At 40.8% G+C, this 19,111-nt stretch overlaps 2 protein-coding genes across 3 annotated transcripts; both read left to right on the top strand.

Moving 5' to 3' along the window:
• The first annotated feature begins 1,580 nt into the window (after positions 1-1,580).
• chrna9a (cholinergic receptor, nicotinic, alpha 9a) lies at positions 1,581-10,401 on the top strand. 2 transcript variants are annotated; one of them, XM_042223419.1, is made up of 7 exons: positions 1,581-2,410; positions 2,574-2,719; positions 4,077-4,231; positions 4,354-4,534; positions 4,992-5,343; positions 5,678-6,288; positions 10,159-10,401. In XM_042223419.1, the coding sequence occupies exons 1-7, from the start codon at positions 2,365-2,367 to the stop codon at positions 10,327-10,329; spliced, it is 1,662 nt and encodes a 553-aa protein (XP_042079353.1). In that variant the 5' UTR covers positions 1,581-2,364; the 3' UTR covers positions 10,330-10,401. The 2 variants fall into 2 exon arrangements, with proteins under 2 accessions (XP_042079353.1, XP_042079354.1); XM_042223420.1 differs by lacking the exon at positions 1,581-2,410 and having other exon boundaries at positions 2,628-2,719; positions 4,118-4,231.
• Positions 10,402-16,685: 6,284 nt separating this feature from the next.
• Positions 16,686-19,111, top strand: LOC102305391 (D(1B) dopamine receptor). Its single transcript, XM_042223372.1, has 2 exons — positions 16,686-17,215; positions 17,300-19,111. Exons 1-2 carry the CDS (start codon positions 16,715-16,717, stop codon positions 17,855-17,857), a joined length of 1,059 nt encoding a protein of 352 aa, XP_042079306.1. The 5' UTR covers positions 16,686-16,714; the 3' UTR covers positions 17,858-19,111.

The raw sequence follows: 19,111 nt of genomic DNA, 5'->3' as shown, positions 1-19,111 counted from the left end.
GCCTACACAAACAATTCTCGCTAGACATTATTAGTTAACTGTTAATTGTTTATATATTTGATGGGATCTGGCAATATAAAATCATTTATTATATTACCAGACAGAATATTTCAGATCAAAGTGCTTTTCTTACTGCAAATGAGCTCAGTTTACCAGAATCTGCTCATTATTGTGGGAGGGCGATAATCAGTTTATACATATTTTCCACAGTTATGGCCAAACCACTGCTCTTTGAGTGCCCATGTCTTTATCTTTATCTCCCCCTTTTCTCTCTCTCTCTCTCTCTCTCACACACACACACACACACACACACACACACACACACACACACACACACACACACACACACACACACACACAGCACGTACCGGCAACACACAGTGAACCAAACATTGAAATGAAGATAAGGAATGGTTTAAAAAGCTGACTTTCTCAAACTCTAAGTCTTCTATTTCACACGTTCCTTCCTCACAGACACACACACACACGCATGCACGTACGCATGCACACACACACAGGAAACACCTGTCCTATACGAGCTCAGTACCACAGAAACTGAGTGACACATTAACACATCACATCACCATGCACACTTCTCTGCAGAATAAGACAGTAACACTGTGTCAATAACATTTCTCACTGACGTTTGATTCCTTAATCCATCTTTCCCAGCATCCAGAAGTATTCTTTTACTCCAGGACACAAGGATCCGTTTTTAACCAGTATTGGACTTAACCGGATGTAACCGGTGCGCTGATGTAAATTAAATAAATACTTTGAAACGTGAGCTTCTGTTTTTGCTATTATATAAATAATGTTTATCTTGTGTGTGCACAAATTAGCATAAAGTTCAAATGAAATGATATGTGTTGATTTCCAAAGTTAAGTTTATATGTATTTCAGAATAAACAGATGAGTGCTTCTGCATTCTGTAGCTAGAGAGAGTTCTGAAACCTGTCCTAATTTTCTGGATTACTGAATAAGCGCTGAAGTTTTAGACTTTTGTGAATAAAGCCGATTGGCATTTCTTGTTCTCTTTAAGATCTGCCCTGCTTCACGTTTACATAACCTACAGCTCTGCCAACTTTAGCATCTTTACGCTGTGCGATAAATGAAAGTTAGCTTCACGTTTCATTTCCTTAGACAATAATCCCTTTTTTAGCATCTTTTTACTGATGTGGAGGCTTTTGTTTTCTGTTTCATAGATGCAGACTGTAAGATTTTACAGTTTTTCTGTTTTTTTTTTTTTTACATTTTCTTCCAATGAATAATCAGAATCAGAATCAGAATACTTTATTGATCCCTGGGGGAAATTATTTTTTGTTACAGTGCTCCGTTATAAACCAACATTAAGACAAGACAGACAATACACTAACTAAGAATAGTACAATATATACATATATATACATACATACATACATACATAAGTCACTCATAAATAAATAGCTGAACAAGAAACATGTGTAGTTATAGCAGCAAACAGTGTGTTAAGTGTTAAGAATATGCTCGTTTAATACCTTTCTTTCCCTTTTTTCTTACTGTATTGTTGTATTTCTGAATACATGATCATAATTTCACTTTTTGGACTATGTTTTAAATAAACTTGGTTCGTATTTTGTATTTATATATTGTATAAGTACACAAAACAAGAAGATCTGAGATTCCTCAACAGCTGAAGATGAAATCTGCTCTCAGTGGCTGATCTGTTGCCATGTTATTAAATTCCTGTTTACAGATTTAGACCCGGATCTGTGTAAAATTCATTGTCATGTGAAATGTTTGACTCGTTTCACATCCTCAGTGTTCCTGTTAAATTACATGAACATGGGCAAGAAAGTGTCACTGAGATGCACTGAATGTGTGTGACTGACATTTGTCATTAGCTGTGTAACACAGTAGGGTTCAGTGTGTGTGTGTGTGTGTGTGTGCATGAGTGTGTGTGTCATACAGCTGGTTGTGGTCATGTACAGAAGTGGATGGGGCTGCAGGCATCGCATTTCACCCAGTGCATGTGTGCTATGTGATACTGCACCTGTACCTGTGTTTGAGTGTTTGTGTGGTTGTGTGTGCATGCATGTGTGATTGTGTGTGCGTGTATGTGTGTGTGATAGCTCCAGGTCCTGTTCCAGTAGCGATTACACACAGAGAGAGACAGTGACAGAGACGAACTGCGACTAACAACTAGCGAAGCATTGAGAGCTTCTGACAGGATGTAAGATTTCGAGAATTTTCTGTGGTCTCGGCTGGCTCGGCTTCAGCGAGGGAGAATGGAGATCAGAATCGAGTGACGCTGGATTAGGACACAAGCTGTCCCAGCGACTGCTTTGCTGAATAATTGATCCTTGGGCCTGTGACCGGTTAAGAATGAGGAAGGCATCGCTGATGGTTTGGATCGGCCTTTTGGTGCGAGGTCAGTTCTCATTTTGATGCCGCAGCTGTCACTAACTGTTGCACCGCTGAGGCGGGAGTTTGCTTTAATCAGCCAAGTTAGATTTGTTACTGTTCATCATCTGTAGTTTCCTTCTCTCTGTTTAGTGCAGCCTTCCATTCTCTTTCTGTGTGTTGCTCCTCAGTGTCCCATTGTGCTCAGGGTCATTATGCCCATAAACTTCTAATCGACCTGATGGAGAACTACTCCAATGCTCTGAGACCTGTAGAGGACACAGACAAAGCCCTCAATGTCTCCCTGCAGATCACTCTGTCACAGATCAAAGATATGGTGAGTAGAGAGGAACGTTTGTGGTCGCCCCCTTTTGTTACTTAAACTTTTCAATACGAGTCTGGGACGCGTATGTCCAAATCCAAGCCATCATTTCTTTAAAAGCCTGCAGGGGAATATATAATGTGGAAAAAAATTAAGGTATTTTAAATTTAATTACATTTATCAATAGCTAGGTGTATTTGTTCCCTTTTCAAACTGTGAGATGACTGCTATATTAGAAGAAACATTGTGTGGATTTGACCACTGCTTGGCCACACCGGTTCAACATTTTAACAGTGACATGCACAGTTTTTGCAATAAAATCCAGAGTGGCATTATGCCGAGGTTGCACTTTAACCCTTTAAAGCATGGACAATGAAACCATTGCAGACAATTCCAATAAAAAAATAAATATATGAGTTTTAATTTGTGTCATATTTTCTACATCTGGCTTTCCCCCCTCAAATGTATTGCTTAAAGATGTATTATGCAATTTATTTTGGATTTTCAGAGGAGTAAAAAAATCCCACTGATGATGCAAAAGTCCTAAAAACCTAGAAAAAAATCCATATATTTAATATGCTTCAGTAGGTGTTAAGGGTTAATGGTGTGTAATAAAAAACAAATAATGCGGTATTATGCGGTAACATTTTACATCGATCTGATGACAATCTGAGCTGTAAAGATAAGAAATTTAAGAAGCAGCTGACAGTCACATTTTCCTGTAACATGTTTCAGATGATTTATTGTACAGTGGTAATAACTCACATACACTCAGCCTCCACTTTATTAGGCATGCCTGCGCAGACTAATGCAATTAAAAACACTCAACCGCTCCATCTTTTTGACACTCAGTCGTGTATGTTTTAGTGCTGAGGTTGCTCTGCGGTTGTCATAATGAAGATAAGCAATGTTGCAACTGAATAAAGATATAATCATATTTATGCTAATTTGAAGAATTTGCGATTTCCAAATGCCAAGCACCCACCAAACCCCATGGTTCCCACACTTAGTCCCCTTTATACCAGCCTGCTGTGTTAGACCCTCACTGGCTGTTATGAAACTCCACGCCTCCAGTTTGAAACTCAAGCATTCAGTAACAAATTTACATTTCTAAAAGCACTAGCTGGGAAACCCAGATCATTTAACCTTTGTAGATCTGACAAAGAGGCTGTTTTCACAGAGCTTCTTTACTCCCAGTGGTCACATCTTCAGAGCTACAGATAAAGATGGGTTTCAGCATACAGCCTTTCAGTGTACTGTGAGGATCACACTCAGGATAATGTAGTATAAAGTAGGAGTCTTCAAGTGTACTCCGTTTGTGGGAGCCATAAGTCGAGGCACTGTCACTGTGTCTATGTTCGTGTGTGTTTAGGATGAGAGGAATCAGGTGTTAACCACATACCTGTGGATCAGACAGGTCTGGCATGATGCCTACCTGAAGTGGGACAAGGAGGAATATGATGACCTTGAAATGATCAACATCCCCAGTGACCTGGTTTGGAAGCCCGACATTGTCCTCTATAACAAGTCAGTAACAAACAAAGACAGAAGAACAGAAAGAAGATGAGGAATCATATTTTTATAGTTAATCAAATGGAAAAGGTGCATCTGATCGAGCTCACGCATTCCTTCTGTTTTTGTCCACGTAGAGCAGATGAGGAGTCGTCAGGCCCATCCAACACTAACGTGAAGCTGCGTTACAACGGAGAGATCATCTGGGACTCTCCGGCCATCACAAAGAGCTCTTGTGTGGTGGACGTCTCCTACTTCCCCTTTGACTGGCAGCAGTGCAATCTCACATTTGGCTCCTGGACCTACAATGGAAACCAGGTGTGTCTGCACACAGGGAGCATGCAGAGCAAGAAGGAGACAGATATATGGCTGACAAACACATAGCGTCTTAAATATTTATCAGTATGTTCTCGCTGCTGAACTCAGTGATAGAAAGTATGGAAACACTCATGGACACTACTGAGTGAACAGATGAACACAAGAAAAATGTGCTAAAGTAGATGTTTAAGGAGCTTATTTCTCCATACAGTTGTGGTAGAAGTTTAAATACACTCATTGTGGTAATTTTGAGCTTTTCTTTGAACTGTTGTTTTCCAGGGTGGAATGATTTTCTAATTTGCAACACTGGGTTTAAGTTATTGTGGTGGGTGTTGTTTTTGTGTGATTTAAATGTTCATTTTCTTGGTTTTAACATGATTTCATCATCGTAGTTCTACTTGTTTGTACATATTTCACTAACATCTTTTCATCGTGCTCTTGTATGGACTCCACACAGGTGGACATCAGTTTGGGCATGGACAGCGGGGACCTGTCTGACTTTGTGGAGAATGTGGAGTGGGAGTGTCACGGCATGCCAGCGGTTAGAAACGTCATGATGTATGGCTGCTGTTCCGATCCTTACACTGAAATCACCTACACCCTGCTCCTGAAGAGGCGCTCCTCCTTCTACATCTTCAACTTGCTCCTCCCCTGCTTCCTCATCTCCTTCCTGGCTCCGTTGGGCTTCTACCTTCCAGCCGACTCGGGGGAGAAAGTTTCCTTGGGGGTGACGGTTCTGCTGGCGCTCACTGTGTTCCAGTTGTTGGTGGCTGAGAGCATGCCTCCTGCAGAAAGCATGCCCTACATAGGTCTGATTTATTTATGGAAGTATGGAAACTGTTGAAAGTCACAATAAAAACATGCATAATAAAAATGCATAAAAATTCATTCAAAAATATAAAGCACAAGGTCAAGATTTTGACCGATTTTACACATAAATCGGGGCCCCACTGGTTACTTAGTCTTGTGGTTATATATTAAAATTTTGCATGGTATCTCAAGATAAATAAACCAGTATTACCTACTTTTAAGCTACCCATACACTTGACCCTATGTATTTATTATTTTTTACAGACTTTTTAATAGATAGATTGTGTCTGACTCTATTTATAAATCTGTAATTTCTTCTATCTTCCTTTTTAGGGAAGTACTACATTGCCACCATGACTATGATCACAGCCTCCACTTCTCTCACCATCTTCATCATGAACATTCATTTCTGCGGTGCTGAAGCCAAACCAGTCCCTTACTGGGCTAAGGTGCTCATCATTGACTACATGTCAAAAATCTTCTTTGTCTATGAAGTCGGGGAGAACTGCACCACGCCAGAAAGCGAGAGGACCCCGCTCTACCCAGAGGAACCAATGGGTGATAAGAGCTGCTACCATGACGACCGCTTCCATGATGGCTTCTACTATACTGACAGTGATCCAAACAAATACAGCAATGGGAATGGTGTACATCATCACAAAAACCATCACAAAAGACAAGCAAACGGCAACACCAACAGCAGGCATCACCATTACAACAACCATAACAACCACGCTTCCAGGCTGGAGAGGGGTGACGCAAAGCATGAGCCCACTCAGCGTTACCACCACATCAGGAGGGATGAACTAGGTTACCAGGCTCCTCGGCATCCACTGCACCTCCAACACCTGAATGGGGGGTTTAAGGAGCAGATCCTCTATTCCTCAGAGAAGATTCAAGTCCCTGCCTGTCCCTGCTGCTGCCCCTCTATCCAACATAAACAGGTGACACTTCATGCTGTTTCATCCTTTACTACTTTTAAACGCAACTAATATTCATTTAGAAGCTATATGTAGGACTTTTATATGTTTAATATTTTTTATTGCCAGTGTGTGAGTGGTAAAATGACATCTTCTCCATGTCTTTGGGTTGCCCCTTACAGCCTGTGAACTTGGTGAATGGGGAAGGAGTTATTTTCATTTTAATGATCCCTCCCTCAGTGTCTCTCTTCTGCCCCTTTGCCATTACGGAACAATAGCTGGCAAGGAACAAGGAAATGTACAAACCACAAAACAGTTTGTTTCATCACAGCATAAACTCTAAAAGAAACTCCAGATAAGGACAGAAACCAATGAGTAATCAATTAATGAGGATTTTTCTTTAAAAATGTTAGCGAGGACACAAACTAAGATTAGTGAGCTAGCTGCTATGTTGGCAAGTCAGAAATCCATTTGTGTTGGCCAGGGGTGTGCTTTGTCAGATAGGGGAAACCCTAATATCTGGTTTAGTTGTGCAACCTCGGAAAACCACCTAAAAATAGACACACAAAACTTTAGAAGCTTATTTCTGCCACTGGAAAGAAAATGCCAGGAAGATTTAGATCAAAGTCAAATTTTTTTAGATATTATCTAAAAGTTTGGGGTTAAATACCTGGAAATTTCAAGCTACTTCTGAATGATCTATAAAAGCTTGTATTGTGAGTTCCAGTAGATTGGTTTTCTTTGCATATAGACCATTAACACTCTGTTCCTGCTGATCTGAAGCTTACTGATCTTTTGGGATTTAACTGAACTGAACAATATGTAAGCTGATCAGCTTAAATATAAATTGATGTCTTGATGTAACCGTACACTGACAATGAACGCCACAGACTACCCTGCACCAGTCCAACATATTGCATCACTGTAAACTTCACTACAGTACTGCAAACTAACCAGTTTATCCAGTATTAATCTGTACTAAACTTCCCAGTATTTTCATGGATGACGCATTGATCCAATATCTGATTTTTAAAAAATCATGCGTGATTTAGAAACACAGTGCTGAGAAAGAAAAAAAATATGTTGAGGGTGTAAGTGGGAATTAGATATTATTTTCTTTATATTAAGCAAGCATCTTATGCTATCAGGAGGAAGCAGCACCAGACTACAGCATTAGGGAACCGGTTTCTGTAGAAATAGTCCAAATTCTTAAAATTGTTAGCATGTCTACCTATCGATCCCGGTGTTGGTTCTTGCACTCGTACTACAATCAACTGATTTCAGTTTGCATTTCAGAGGAGGAAAATAGCGACAGTCTAGAGCGTAGATATGGACATTTATTTTATTATTATTGCACAAAAGGACAAAATAAATGGTAAAGTGGAAAACTGCATCCAGGACAGAAACAAACACATCATGCGGCTAACACAACTTTGGGTTTTTGAAAGCATCTGCCAAGAGGGCATGCTAACGTTAAGCTAGTCAAGAATCCAGAGTGAAATCTGAGTGAATGCTGACTGCAGCAGCAAGACCCTGAACTTCAACTGGTATAAAGCAGATGAGCAGTTAGGCTGCATCCTGGGAAATGCTGGAACATCATAACCTGATAGTTTCAGTCCACTTTAACACTTGGAATTGTTGCTAACACTGGCTAACATGAGGCAGAAGAAAACCAAATAGGACAACCTCAAGAGAAAAAGCCGACCCCAAGCTTTCTTCTTGCTAATGTTAGGTAATTTTAGCCTGCCTAACTATCGAATGTAGTGCGAGTAAGCTAATTTATTCAGACCCTCAGGGCTACCATGGCTGGTAATCTGGATCGTTTTAAATGGCTTAATCAGTAAATTAATTTATCAGCAAAGTTATAAATAGCTTGCAAACCTTTTTTTATGCACATGAACACCAAAATGCTTCATCAGCCAACGTAAGCCATGGTGCATCTTAAGTGTTGAGTCCGACTGTGTGTTTATCCAAGAATAAATAAAAGCAATGGTACAAAGCAAGAAACTGTTTCCCACAGAAAAGGGGGGAAAATGAGGAAGATTATAAGGAGGAGACACTGGACTCACCTAGAGCAGGGCGATATGGCCAAAAATATTTATCACGATATATATTTGAAAATTTGCGATAACGATATAACTGACGATATAATTGATGCGAGACAAAATACAACTCCACAACATTACTAGCGCAAAAAGACAACCTTCCATTTATTTTCACTTAAACAAGAAGCTGGTTTTTATGTACATTAAAGCTTTATAAAAATGTAACAGTGCAAATGCAAATTCCTTGCTGAAAGTTTAACCAAAAGGCATTTCCAGTAGAAATGGGCTGACATATCCTGAGCATAACCATGTATAATATCCACTGAAGTTAAAAAGAGGTGCTTTGCAACATTAAACTGCAGTGTGCAGTACGTATTTTTCGGACCATAAGGTGCACGGGATTATAAGGCACATTAAGCGAAACAAAGCAGTCAGATAAATCAAACTTTATTAAACTCATTCTTCTTGCTTCCTCCACTTCTGTACCATTGATTCATTAATGTTGAATTCTCTGGCAGCTGCTCTATTCCCATGTTGTTGCAGTATATTAATGACTAACCTCGTATTGTGGATGGATTATCTCAGTTGTTCTCCTGACTGAAGTTTGGTCCGTTTACAGCATCCTGCCATGCGATTGCATTTGTCTCTAACCATGAAAAACCTTCACGTTAACTTTTATAAGTGGAAAAGTGTTAGTGTTCGTCCTCCAGCTTCACTGTTTATGTTATGCTAACATAGCTGTGTCGCTAGCGATCACGTAGCACATCATTATATACCAGCTAGCCCAACTTCAGTAACCCTACAAACGTCACTGCTGTTTAGTTTCCTGTCTTCATTTATGTTGGAAGTGATAGCAGAGCTGTACGTTTGAATTTTTTCAGAAATCTCTCAGTCAGAACATGCTATATCATGCTTAGGTAACTAGCGAAACTAGCGAGCTAACTTCCGCTAGCTTCCTGCTAACTTCTAACTCCGTTAAATGTAATAACTTTTGTTTTCATGGATGCCTGGAAGTTAAACTTATAGTTACACCTGGTAAAGCAGCAATGCTGATCGTTTTATTAAAGATGAAAGAATTTAGACAGTTTTTAACTCTAGTGATGCTGCAGTGTTGTTTGACCTGAAGCATACGGAGTTTAGGACCCAGATTACTCCCAGATTTAAGAGCATCTTAGTCCGACAAATACGACAATAACGACGGCCGCTTGCATGTTCTGCAAAAAAATGTGCTTTGTTGTGTATCTGACGGACAAACACCAAACCAGTTCCACATCACTGAAGTTGCACCATTTTTACAAACCAATTCTGGTTCATCTGTTTCACTCAACAATCGGCCATGTGCGTATGAAAACAAAGGCACTGCGCATGCGCGTTTTACTCCCATTCTATCGCGATATTTCATTTTCCTATCGTTGCCTAACATTATACCGGTATTACCGTGAACGGTATAATATGGCCCAGCCCTAGACTCACCTGACAGCACTGATAGTAGTAAAACTTCCAGGGAAAAATCTTTTTAAAAACCTTATTTGGGGGAAAGCCAGCAATTTGTAAAAGTGTTTTTGTTAGACTTCCCTGGTGATGTATTCTCATGCCCTGGTGTCCTTTGAAATTAAATTAAATTTAGACGATGTTTCAAACTAAGTGTGTTAAAGCATAAAGGACCTACAGCAAATGCAACACTGCAACATAACAGCGCTGAACGGTCTGGTATGAACCTCTTGCTGTCATGTAAATTCTAGAAACTTATAGACTGCAGTTTGTCTAATGGCCACAAGTGTCATTAGCAGTAATGGCTTTCTGGATGTTATATAAATAACCTTTAAGTGTCCATCTGTCCTTTCTTCAGGTGGTTAAGAACATCGAGTACATTGCAAACTGTTTCCGTGAGCAGAGAGCCACGTGCATCAAGGTAGCAGAGTGGAAGAAAGTTGCCAAGGTGATGGATCGGTTTTTTATGTGGATCTTTTTCGTCATGGTCTTCCTCATGAGCATTCTCATCATTGCCAAGGCGTCTTGATAGCTTCTTCTACTTTTCATCGACACTAAACCTCCAGTCTTGTTACACCTCTGTTCGACTTTAATGCAACGTGAGACAAATGAAGACTATTTTGTCCGCAAGAAAACCGTGTTTCATGTCAGTATTGTGTGTGTGTGTGTTGTGTGTGTGTGTGTGTGTGTGTGTGTGTGTGTGGTGTGTGTGTGTGTGCGTGTATGTGTTTGTCTGGGGTTTTTGTTTTGTTTCGACGTAAAGAAGACGAGGTCACTGCACACAAATCATCCATTTAACCACACGTGTGCACGGAAAGCCTCTCGGTTAGTTTATGTAAGATCTGTTTGCATGTGTCACAGAGCAGTGGAGCAGTAAGACAATCCAGGCCTTGCCTTGAACATGCATGGACTCTATTATTGATGAGCTAACAGCCAAACATCCAGCTATAGGCATTACATTTCTTGCCTTACGTTTTAAGCAACCAGAGGATGCTATTTTCCAGAGTTGGCTACGATGTGGGAGGGAGCACCAAGAGGAAAACCTGAAATACTTTTGAAACAGTGTAAATGTCGATGACACAGCCTATGAATCACATCTGTCCTTATAGACACTATCACTGGTAGATCGTGTGAGTTAATGCTGTTAAAGCCACATGAAACTGACATTGGTTTACAAGTTCTCCATACTTGAAGAGAAAAGGTGAACATTTACCTCACAAAGACTTTTAACACACTATCTGACCTTAGTGATACTTTTTCACAATAAAGGGTGATGCACTCTACCTTATTGCTAATTTACACTTTGCTCAATGGCACAATTAAAAATAAACCTTTGATATTGTGTTATTAAAAATGATTGTTGCTCAGTTTGTGGTGGTTTAAATCTTATTTGGTGTGTTTGTGAATTCTGTCCCCTTCTTGTTGTCCTGTTTTTGTTTTTTTGTTTTTTTTATATAAAATGCAGCTTATAAACTTAACATTGTATCTTATCCATATCACAGACACTCATTTTCCCTCACCTGTTTTTTTTTGATGATTAGCAGTTTGTTTGGACTGTAGAGGGCAGGCAACTGAATGAACCTGGTTTATTTTATTTAAATGTTTCAATTCAGAAAAGAGCCTCTGGAGGGCAGATTAGGTCAAATTAGAGACGATTCAGTTACTGACTGAATGAATTAATGAATGAACTTGCATAACCAAATGTCCCATAGATACTTTAACAGTACAAGAGGTAAAGGATAGAATAGAATCATAAATTAATGTATTAGCACTTTTTCTATAAGTCAGTACTCATTAAAATCAGGTAGACAAGCATATAAAACACACACACACACACACACACACACACACACACACACACACAGCATGATCCAACACGACTGGTTTGGAAGTGGGTGAAGGTCTGGGAGGGAAATCCTTGAAATCTTATACAGATTTTCACATTTTTGACCAACAGTCAGAGGTTGGGCTCGTTCAGTGGGCCTCTGGTTCCTTCTGAAGGACAATGATCATCGACAAAAGCATTAATGCAACTGACTGGCTCTCATGTTCCTAAATAAAAAACACAAAACAACAACAACAACAAAAAAGTACATTGTTCTTTAAATCTTTTTCGAATTGGAAGGACATATTAGTAATAGGAAGTAATAAAGTTTATTGCAGGCTTAAATTGAAGTTCATTATTATTTACCTTCCCATTTTCAGACACCAAATAAATTCCTTCATAGCTGACTAAATGATTTTCTTTCTGCAGTATTTTTTAAAAAATTACATCAATAATAAAAAAAACAATCAATTGTTGCATAATCTTTAAAAAAAGTCTACTGTCCTCCTTGTCATTGCTGTCACAAAGACATCGCTGTCAGGCTGTTATGAGAAGAACTAATCTTTGCTTCCATCTAGTGGAGTTTGGAAAAAGAAATACTGAGTTAGCCTACAGTTAGCAGCGTGCTATGAAAGCAACACGGAGGACAACATTTATCTGATAATTTCCTCTCGCCAAGAGATGCAACACAAAGTTATTGCAAAGACTTTTAGACATTCTTGTGCAGATGTGTCTGCTTCAGTCTGTTTCTTTGGATTGTTTGACCTCAACAAGGACAGAATAACAACTCATTTTTGACCCCTGGTACTTAAATGACGAATACATATATAAATATCACATTACTATCCTGTTGACAACACTCCTCCCAATCTCTTCACAAACTGCTTGTATCTGCATTATCAGGCTGCTTCTTTCTGGACTGTGTTTTCTCAGAGCAGAGGCCTGCTGAGCCGAGTGTTTCAGATATACAAACTTTCTTCAATCATGAGAAAAAAAGCAGTAATGACGGTTAGAGTCCAGAGGGACCATATGGTCTGACATACCTACCGAGATATCTACAGAACTACAGTGTTTTGGGAGAATAATGAGGATAAACAATAATTCATGTCATTCATCAGTTTTGCACTTTGCTTTTTCCTTCCTTGTTCACAAAAAGTGAAGAAGAAAGTGGAAGAAGAAAGGTGTATTAGCCTCCTCTACTTCCTAGATAGGAGGAAAAAGAGGAAGTGAGACAGAACTAATAGACATTTCTTGGTGGTGCACATCCATGAACGGGGTGTGATAGGTGGGAGCAGGAATCTGGCTGAGCTGCTGGCCACAAGAGATGGAAAGTACTATGTTGTAGCAAAGAACAGGTGCTGGAAGTCATTTTGCTTGGTGGATATTATGAAGCAAGGTAATTAAAAAAAAAGCACAAAATCACAGGAAATTGCTAGAAAATGGATGAAGATGTAGCTCATCACCTACAGATGGAGAAGTGGTTATTGAATGAGAACTAGGAGCAGCAGAATGTAACAAATTAGCACTATGAGAGAAATTTAGAGATGGTTCAGCAAAAATCAGAGGAAGGAGAAACTGGTAAGAGAAATGGGGAGGATTTTAGGGGAGAGCCTGAGGGAAATGACAGAAAGGAGAAGATACAAGAGAAGCAGTTGACTGAAGTTCTGAGTAAGACTTGACTGATAAGACCTCACAAAGTTACCAACATGTTTGAGGAGCAGGTGGAGTAGAAAGAGAAAGGGATAAAATCAATGGAGGAGAGGATCTAAAAAGATTACAGTAAAAAAATAAAAATACTGAAGGGGAAGTTCAGGAAATACAAAAGGGAAGATGTGACGAGAGTTTCTTTGAAGACACTTAAATTAATTCGTCCAGAGTTCAGAGGAGAAGAGGGGAAAAAGCAAATGGATGATGGACTCACAGATCAGAGGAAGAAAATTCACAAAGAAATGGACATGCAGATGGAAAAGCTGAGGATGGAAAAGCTGAGAACTGAGGCCCTTCGAGGATGAAGTAAAACCCATCAAAATAAAGTTTGAGCAACAAAAGGTTAGTGAAGAAAGCCCCAAGAGACACTGGAGGACAACCTGTGAAGAGAACGAGAAAAGTGCGACAAGGAAATCCCAAAGATGGAAAAGCAGTTTGACAGTAAGTGTTAGGATCTCTGCAGAGAGACAGCACAGGGACAAGAGATGAGACTGAATGCAGCTTTGTGAATGCTGGAACTCACCACTGTGTACAATAACAGCACTAACACTTTGTGTTAAATGTTTACCATTCATGTGTTTGCTGGCACAATAATTACTATTATTAATTACTATAATATGCTCTGGCCTTTAAACTGTCTTCTTTGATTTGACCATTACCTGCAACAGGGAGTTAATGCCCATGTGTAAACACTTTCATTTCAACGAAGAGACCTAATTCCTTTGTATGTCTTACCCTGCCAAAAGCACAAAAAAAGTACAAAATCTCAACGGTGACAGACATAATCTGATGATCACCGCCACGCCCTCTGCTTTGTGCTGCTATCTCTATCTCTTTCATTTAAACCTTTTTTCGAATAAAATCCCATTGCCATTAATAAAGATCAAATATTGCTTGAGTGCTATTTCAGCATCATTACCGATGTTGTGACTTCAACTGTGCCATCTGCTTCTGTTCCCATCCAAAAACTCTGCTTTTATCCACTGCCCTGTGCGTCTGTGTGTGTCTGTGTTTGAGTGCACTTGTATTACTGATGTTGTGGGAACAGACCATTATTCTGTTTATACAGTCTTGACCTAACTCTGTTTTGGAGACAAAATATGAATTCCAGTAATGTAAATTACTTTATGTCAGCTGAGCACTTGTTCTCCGACTTCGTTTCAGTGTTCACCTGAAAGTAAAGTGAGTAAAGTAGTAGTCTGAGTTTGGGTTAGATTAAGTCTCCAGAAAAGAAGTATATGTCAAAGTCCTCTGAAGAAATGTGTATGCATGCCATGTATATATAACAGCTAAGATACTGCGCAGGACCCTCAAGCTCCCAGGCCTCAGGTAGAGGACCCGAGCTTGAAGGATTGACTGTGGGGTTTTTTTATACTTCAAGTTTGGGTTCTCTACCAGAGGCCTGGCAGATAAAAGAGTACAACACAGTGCATGAATACATGGTAAAACAAATCATAAGGGAATACAGTCTGAATCTCTGAGAGTTAATATTAAAAAAACACCATATCACCATCATCGTAAGTAACAGCCAGCAGTCTGTTAACTTATTATAAGACTGAAAATGTGACAAACTGGATTTTGTAGGTGTTTTTGTTACCTTTGGATACAGGCCAGCTGTCTCCTGGTCAGTCAAAGCATCTTTTTGAGCAGAAAATCAAACTATTGTTGTGAAATTGAATAATTTGATACTGTAACAATTCTCCTGTGTCCTTGACCAAAGCATGGATTTACAGAAATTATGTGAATATAATGATTAGCTGATAAACCAATATAATGAGATTAAGGACGTGATTGTTTGGATACTGGGTGATTGAGGGAAAATAAACACTACAAATGATGTGACTGACTTCACTGTTTTGAAAACATGCAAATATTTTTGAGTGAAACCAGATGAAGAGATGTCATGGTCCTGGGTCTTTTGATGCAACGTTGTGTGTTATGGACTCTTTTTTAATTAATGGATTGCAGATATTATGTTTGTTTACATCCTCAGGCTATATTTTTAATACTTGGCTGTAGTTTTCTTATATTCCGTTTCAGTTTATTCTGCCTGCTGTGTGTTTCCCGTACCTTGTTAAGTCTCCGGCTCTGTCTTGGCTGTCTCCTGTTTTAGTTAGTTAGTTTTGTTTTGGTAACTTTTGTGTCATTTTGAAGGTTTTAGCTAAGTTTAGTTAAGGGTTTAGTTTAACTTTAGTTCCAGCTGTGCTCCCACCTCTTGTGTATTTATTTTCTGAGGCTCCTCTCTAGTAGTGTGCTCCCATATTTTGTGTTTTCCCTTAGTTTTTCCTTATCTTCTGAGTTTTCTGCATTTTTGATTCCAGCACTTGGCTTTTGTATTTTTGGTTTTTGTGAGAATACTAAAATACAAAGCAATACAACTTTTTGGAGTTAAGGACTGTTTCTATGTCCTGCATTTGGGTCCACACTCTGCCTGCCACATAGAATATCTTGACAACTATATTTAGATAATAAACCAAAAAGCCATGTAGTCCTGTCATACATAAATATTCAAGACACTGTTATAAATAAAGATTAGAGACACTGAATGTGTCTGTGAGGAAAGAAAAAACAAAGAAAACCAAAACTAATATCCTGATTCAAATGCATGAAACAAAAAATAATAAAATGGGGGGATTTTAGTTTCAGCATTTCTGGCTGTAATCTCTATGAACTGAAAAACTGGCCTAAATTAATGGGAACATCTGTAAAGGAAAGTCTTTTGTGTGTTTGTGTTGAATCATCCTGCTTTCATTTAGTTACAGCAACGTCTCCACTGATGGTAAGAGTCCTGAGATTAGGAAAATAAGAGAGAGAGGGAGAGAGACCGGGAAGGGATTAATCTCAAACAGTAATGCAGAATGAAACTGTTCACAGAGAAAATTAAAAATGGCTCGACATGATTTCTGCTTTTCTCAGGTGGCAAACTTCTCTCAGCTCTGCGCGTCTGGGAGCTGTGCTGTCAGCAGTGAGCATAGCTGGTGGTGCATCAGGTCCCCAGTCAGTCTGCTGTGCGCTCAGAGCAGAAGCTGAGATCAGCCCGAGTGGAGCAGGACACTCAGTCGCCACTGTGGGTTACCATTAAGACTCTTGTTTTGTTAGTGGCGAGGATTCTCGCACTTTAACTTCGACATGTGGCCGAGCGCAGGACGAGGCGATGAATAATACAACCGGCTTGGCGCTGGTAGGAGCTAGGAGCCGGGAAGGGTTACCGGCGCACCGCGTCTTGACGGGCTGTGTTCTGGCGCTGCTCATCATTTGGACACTTTTAGGTAACTTCACGGTGTGCGCGGCCGTTTATCGCTATCGGCACCTGCGCGCAAAAGTAACCAACGTCTTCATCGTGTCGTTGGCTCTGTCGGACCTCCTGGTGGCCGTGCTGGTGATGCCGTGGAAGGCAGTGGCCGAAGTGGCCGGTTTCTGGCCGTTCGGGGGCTTCTGTAAAACCTGGCTGGCCTGCGACATCATGTGTTCAACGGCCTCCATCCTAAACCTGTGCGTCATTAGTGTGGACCGATACTGGGCCATCTCCAACCCGTTTCGCTATGAGAGGAGTATGAATAGGAGGGTTGCATCCGTCATCATCGGTGTGACCTGGACAGTGTCTGTGGTCATCTCCTTCGTTCCTGTGCAGCTAAACTGGCACCGGGCGGAGATCGGTGACCCAACCGGGGAGAATCCGGCGCACTACGGTAGTAGTATTGACAGCTGTGACTCAAGCCTCAGCCGCACATATGCCATCTCCTCCTCCCTCATCAGCTTCTACATCCCGGTCGCGATCATGATTGTGACATACACACGCATCTACCGGATAGCCCAAATGCAGATACGCATGATATCCTCCTTGGAGCGGGCTGCTGAGCACGCGCAGAGTTGCCGCTCGGACGTTCCTGAACTGATTTCACACCTGTGCACAGAAATGAGCACCCGCTCGTCTCAGTCTCACATCAGTCTACATCCGGACTGCCAGCCCTCTAATCAGTCACACTGCGAGCTCAAAGTCTCCATCAGAAAAGAGACAAAAGTGCTCAAAACTCTGAGCATCATAATGGGCGTGTTCGTCTGCTGCTGGCTGCCTTTCTTTATCCTCAACTGCGCTCTGCCTTTCTGTCCCGGACCAGCTGCTCCGGCGGCCCAACGCGGCCCTTACTGCGTTAGCGAAAAAACTTTTGATGTCTTTGTGTGGATCGGCTGGAGCAATTCGTCTCTAAACCCGGTCATATATGCGTTCAACGCGGACTTCAGAGACGCTTTCCTGCGCCTGTTGCGCTGCCGGGGACGCGGCTTTTTGGCCGCGGTGAGTGCCGCGGTGGAGACGGTAATGGCGAGTAACCAGGCGGGAAACTCCAAGCGAGAAAGCCCGACGAAGGTGAGGCTGGACGTCTCCTGCGCGACAAACACGAGGGGAAGTGAGGACAGCGGGAACACTACGGTGACTGTGTTTTATCACAGAGGGACGAGGTCAGAACAAGTGACGGACACTGAGGACAGGAGCGACAGAGACAAGCTGACGCACATTCCCATCTGAGAGGGATCATTTCAGGGGTCGAGGGGTAAGGCAAACACAAGGAGAACAGACTAAACCCCGGATGTAGAGGGACAGGAAAAGTGAAGCACTGAATTTTTCCCACCAGGGAGATCTCGAGGACCCACAAAATAACCCACCTTACTGCTACACTGCATCTGGATGTCTTCTAAAGTCTTTTTCCCATCCTGGGATTAGGGAGTGTGTTTGGATAACTGTGGGTGGTGCAGCTGTTTCTACCTGTGTGTAGACATAAGCTTTATCTTTGCTGATCAGTGCCCAACAAAATCTTTAGGTTAAAATATTCTGAAGCAAAATTTGAAGGGGGGCTTTTGAATAGTTTATAAAAATAGCAGGTTGAGTTAGGTGGAGAAGAAAAAGGGAGAAAATATGACCTTTTTATGAAGAAAATATATATAGTTGTACTTTGGAAGTAAAGGGGACACCCGTAGGTGAATACATGCTTGAATCAGGCAGAGGGAGGTGCATCCTTCTCACCCTCACCTCCAGCTTTCAGATCGGAGTAGATGTTTTACATGGATGGGTGGATTAACAGAAAAATTTACTCAGTAGGACAAGGGTTTTGCAGAGTGGCCATTCAAAAGGCAATTAGCTGGCTTTCCTCTCTCTCTTCCCCCAGTGTGGAGAGAGATTTACCAGAGGTCAGGATTTTTGTGACTCTCTAGAAATGGGATTATGTAAGTAACTCACATTAGCACCCGTCAGCTGTGCATCTTGGTGGATGCACGGTGCACTCTGTTACCCCCGCACACCCCCACCTAACCCAGCCACCCCTCCCTCTTTCCCCTGAAAGAAACAATCATGAATTATTTGTAGTGGTTGTTCCTGTGAAAGATGTCCTGACCAGCAAGAACACAGAAGCTTTTATGGTGACAACTCATGAAAACACAAGATGTGATTCTTTGCAGTAAGGCTGATGCAGAAATGGCCACCACAAGAGCAGAGGCACGCAGTCTCGTCTGCTCTGGATGAACTTTCTGCATATTTTTATCTGTTCATTTTAATTTCACAGGACCTTGTTGGTGTTAAATATGAACGCGTCTGTTGTGACCTGAAAGAGCCACCAAGCCTTAATGGAACCAACAAGAAATATGTTTTTCAACTGCAGTTTGTTTCTAAAACCACACACACATAAGCCTGTAAACCAGAATTTGCTGTTTTCCCACTTTTATTTGTGTTTTGAGGCCTAAACAAAAAAATAAAGGTGACTTTCTGTATTACTCATTTCCAGTCTAT

The sequence above is a fragment of the Haplochromis burtoni genome, unplaced genomic scaffold, assembly GCF_018398535.1.
Source record: "Haplochromis burtoni strain Fernald_Lab_line unplaced genomic scaffold, NCSU_Asbu1 Contig_110, whole genome shotgun sequence".
NCBI lineage: Eukaryota > Metazoa > Chordata > Actinopteri > Cichliformes > Cichlidae > Haplochromis > Haplochromis burtoni.
This window is presented reverse-complemented; position numbering and strand designations above follow the sequence as displayed.

Excerpts from the sequence above, each read along its gene's own strand:
- chrna9a (XM_042223419.1), top strand. The coding sequence starts at position 2,365 with ATGAGGAAGGCATCGCTGATGGTTTGGATCGGCCTTTTGGTGCGAG. Across the intron at positions 2,411-2,573 it reads GATCGGCCTTTTGGTGCGAG|TGTCCCATTGTGCTCAGGGT; the intron begins GTCAGTTCTCAT and ends GTTGCTCCTCAG. Across the intron at positions 6,289-10,158 it reads CCTCTATCCAACATAAACAG|GTGGTTAAGAACATCGAGTA; the intron begins GTGACACTTCAT and ends TCCTTTCTTCAG.
- LOC102305391 (XM_042223372.1), top strand. The coding sequence starts at position 16,715 with ATGCCGTGGAAGGCAGTGGCCGAAGTGGCCGGTTTCTGGCCGTTCGGG. Across the intron at positions 17,216-17,299 it reads CGCAGAGTTGCCGCTCGGAC|CCCTCTAATCAGTCACACTG; the intron begins GTTCCTGAACTG and ends CCGGACTGCCAG.